General features: G+C 46.3%; 1 protein-coding gene across 1 annotated transcript in view; it reads right to left on the bottom strand.

The window, feature by feature from the left end:
* Positions 1–3,773, bottom strand: part of OXSR1 (oxidative stress responsive 1) — a gene marked incomplete at its 5' end in the record, with an annotated part of 101,202 nt that overhangs the window by 13,305 nt on the left and 84,124 nt on the right. The window contains one exon of the mRNA XM_015422779.1: positions 1,407–1,553. Coding sequence (XP_015278265.1) covers positions 1,407–1,553 — 147 coding nt within the window. The remainder of the gene's footprint in view (positions 1–1,406; positions 1,554–3,773) is intronic.

The raw sequence follows: 3,773 nt of genomic DNA, 5'->3' as shown, positions 1-3,773 counted from the left end.
TTTCTACTGCTACAGAAAGATCGAGACGGGTAGTCCTGTTAGTCTATCTCCATAGAAGGCACCACATTTAGCCATACAGATATCTGAAGAAGCGAGCAGTGACTCATGAAAGCTCCTCCCCTGCCACCAATTTTGGAGGAGGAAGAGGAGGTTGGATTTACACTCTGCCCTTCACTTGGGAGTCTGAGAGCGGCTTACAAACTCCTTTCCCTTCCCCTCCCCACAACAGACACCCTGTGAGGTGGGTGGGGCTGAGAGAGCTCTTGAGAGAAACTGCTCTTTTTCAAGGACAGCTGTGCCAGAGCTTGTGACTGACCCAAGGTCACATCAGCAGGTGCAAGTGGAGGAGTGGGGAATCAAACCCGGGTCTCCCAGATTAGAATCCGCACACTTGACCACTACACCAAACTGGCTCTCTTTTTGTTAGTCTTCCAAGGTGCTCCTGGACTCTTGCTCTTTTCTACTCCTACAGTCAGACTAACACGGCTACCCATCTTGATTTATCTCCATAGAAGGCACCACATTTAGCCATACAGATATCAGGGACTCATGAAAGCTCCTACCCTGCCACCTATTTTGCTCGTCTTCAAGGTGCTCCTGGACTCTTGCTCTTTTCTGCTGCTATAGGCAGACTAATATGGGTACCCAGTATGATCTACATTATCCACTGCGATATCATTACACAAATCACAACTGTGCGAAATAACAGACAGTTCGAAAATCACACTGTTTTCTGCATTACTCAACCATTCAATTTAAATCTTCAGTCAAACACTGCCGACTTTCTTCTTCATGCTTCGTATTCTCAAAATACTGCAACGCAGTTAATTTTACCATTCACAGAGTACCGTGAACTTTAGGCAGTCTTTTAAAATAAAAATAAAAATCAGGAAGTTGTATGGGTGTTTCAAGTCCTAGCGATTTCTGCATCAGGCTTTTTTAAAAACAAAAGTTGTCCTACAATCCCTTTGCGTATGGAGGGGGGGCACATACAGATGAAAAAGAAGAGTTTTGGATTTATACCCCGCCCTTCACTATCCAAAGGAGGCTCAGAGCGGCTTACAGTCTCCTTTCCCCTCCCCTCCCCACAACAGACACCCTCTGAGGTAGGTGGGGCTGAGAGAGCTCTGAGAGGAACTGCCCTTGAGAGAACAGCTCTGAGAGAACTTGTGACTGACCCAAGGTCACACCAGCTGGCTGCATGTGGAGGAGGAGGTGGGGAATCACACCCGGTTCTCCCAGATCAGAATCTGTGCTCTTAACCACTACACCAAACACACCCCAAAATCCAACACTGAACTTTGACCCCCACATCAGAAAAATAGTACAATTTTCTGCACCGAACACAGACCCCCTTGCGGATGTCGTCAGCTTGTTCTTTCGCAGGTCTCCCCAGGAGGCTTTACCTGTGCTGCCGGAGGAGCTGCGGCGGATGCCTGAGGAGCGGGAGGGGGGACCCCTGGATGCGGCTGTGCAGGAGCTTGTCCCGCAGGCTGAGGTAGTTGAGTGGGGACGTTGAGCAAGGGGCCGGTGGGCTCAGCTGACGGGAAGAGCTGGAAGGACAAAAAGCAGAGGAGAAAGAAAAGATTTCAGGCAAAAGCAGGACAGCCGAAACCCACTTGCCCAAAAAAGCTTTCCCAAACAGGGCAAAGGCATTTGTGCTTCCAGCACCCTCGAGTGGGGGTCAGGGCATACGTCAGAGTCAAAAAAACGCACAACCATTCAAAACCTCCATGGACGAAGCACGCGGGTCCCTTGTTGAACTGGTCGGAAGTTGGCTGGCAGTTTTCCTTTTGCATAACATTGCATAGTCCTTGTAGTTTACAATCTCTCCTTATATATAACTGAATAGTGGGTGCCAAAGTTCTAATTCTAAAATGCACTCCCTTAGTGTATGGCTGATGGCACTGCTCCTCAGCATATATCGCCACCAATCAGAAGGCAAAGCCCGGGTCCCGCCCACACCACAACTGCTGCGACAACCTGGTCTTTTGCATATGGAAGCTGATTGGACTTCACTCCATTCCACACCTCAAACTCCCCCCCCCCCGACAGGCAGTTGGAATGTCAGTTGCATATGGAACCTGCTGTATTCTGGTGGTGTGCAGGTCCCAGGTTCATGTTTTAAAAGCAGACTGACACTGTTTGCCCAAAGCCAGAGCACTCTCCCAGAGCCTCTTTCTAGATCCCGTTGTATTTATTTCCACAACGGCCCTTATTTCTAGTTTCCAATATAAAGTACAAATAAGATGTAGACATAAATTTGTCATATATCTCATATACATAGCAAAGCAAAGTCTTTATGATTAACATTTTTCGATACAGAATTCAAATTAATCTAAAAATAAATTCGTCCTACCTCTAATATCATCTACTAGCATTCCATTCTTTAATAACTAACTTTTCCCTATCTTTAGCCAGTCGTACACTATTCCTTATCTATTCCAAAAGAAACCCCTCTTCTGGTTCCTTTTTTAAATTATTATTCAGTTTGTCCATCTCTGCTACTTCTAAGATTTTATATTTCAATTCTTTTATGGATGGTAAACTGGAAAATAAATTTATATAAAAGAAGTGGGCTGGCAGAAAAGACCACCCTGACAGCTGGAGGGAAAGGGGTAGAAAACTCACTCCGGGTTTCTGAGCCTCGCCTTAGGGCAAGTCTTCAGGGATCCTCCTTGGCTTTAGGAGGGCGGACACTGTCATGCGGGCTATGCCACACTGCCAATGCTCCCGAGCCTTTGCCCTGCAAATCCGCTCGTCTTTGCAAGGCGAGATTCGGTTACATTTTCCGAGATACGCCGTGGACTCTCCTCTGGTCGTCACAATGTTGGATCCGAGGTTCTTGGGGCGGAGCTCAGTTCGCACAATGCATTTTTCTGCCCCTCGTGCACCTGAAATGCTGCCTCGTGGTTCGGGGAACCCCCAGGAACAATCCCGGGCAGGCCAGAAGTGGGATGATGTGCAGGTCAGAATGGGAGAACCAGTAAGTATTACCTCCCTCCTTTGCTAGCAAATGTACACTCGGGCCCATGGAACTACTCCATGAGATCCAACACCTGGTACTTTGCTTTGGCCTTTATCCTAGATTGGACCTGCCCCGAAAATATTGTTGGTTCTGGCACAATTTGGTGTAAACAAGCTTTCTTATAAACCATAAATGAAGCTCGTTTAAGATAGAAGCTTTTCGTCTCCTGCCTTACAATGATAATTGTGTAAAACTGCACGGTGTGCCTAGTAGGACAACCAAAAGAATTACTTGATATTATTGGCATTTTGCTTTCTTGCCATTTCTGCAAAATCCACATCGTCAAAGGGCAGGGATTAACATTCTGGCGACCACACGTACAAAGACTTCCTCGCCAGTATTACTACCGCTAATTCTGCAATAACGGGTTAGGAATGGATATCAATAAAAAGCTGTTTTGCCTACAGCATTTAAAAATGCTACATTATTTGTTAACTAAGCACCTAAGTACTTTGCAGAACGTAAAAACACAATCCCAAAGTGACAACGAGACAAAATTATGAAGAGTTGGAGCAACAATTTACCTCTGAATTCTGAGAAGATTCTTTAACTCTGGGAGACTGAAAAAAGAAAAGCAAAAACAACTGTCGTTAGCATGCAATCAGTATTCTCTGTAAGCTGTGCACGTGAGCGGCCGTTCATTAACACAGGAGGCCCCGCTCGGCAACAGTCTGGAGCCACGCAGGGTCTTGCACTGCCCATTGCTCATTTTAAGATTACAGCAGTTACACTCTGCTTTGGATGT

Source organism: Gekko japonicus, unplaced genomic scaffold (assembly GCF_001447785.1).
Source record: "Gekko japonicus isolate JY-2015 unplaced genomic scaffold, Gekko_japonicus_V1.1 scaffold3483, whole genome shotgun sequence".
Taxonomy (NCBI): Eukaryota; Metazoa; Chordata; class Lepidosauria; order Squamata; family Gekkonidae; genus Gekko; species Gekko japonicus.
Note: the sequence above shows the minus strand (reverse complement) of the source record. Positions and strands in the feature narration are given on the sequence as shown.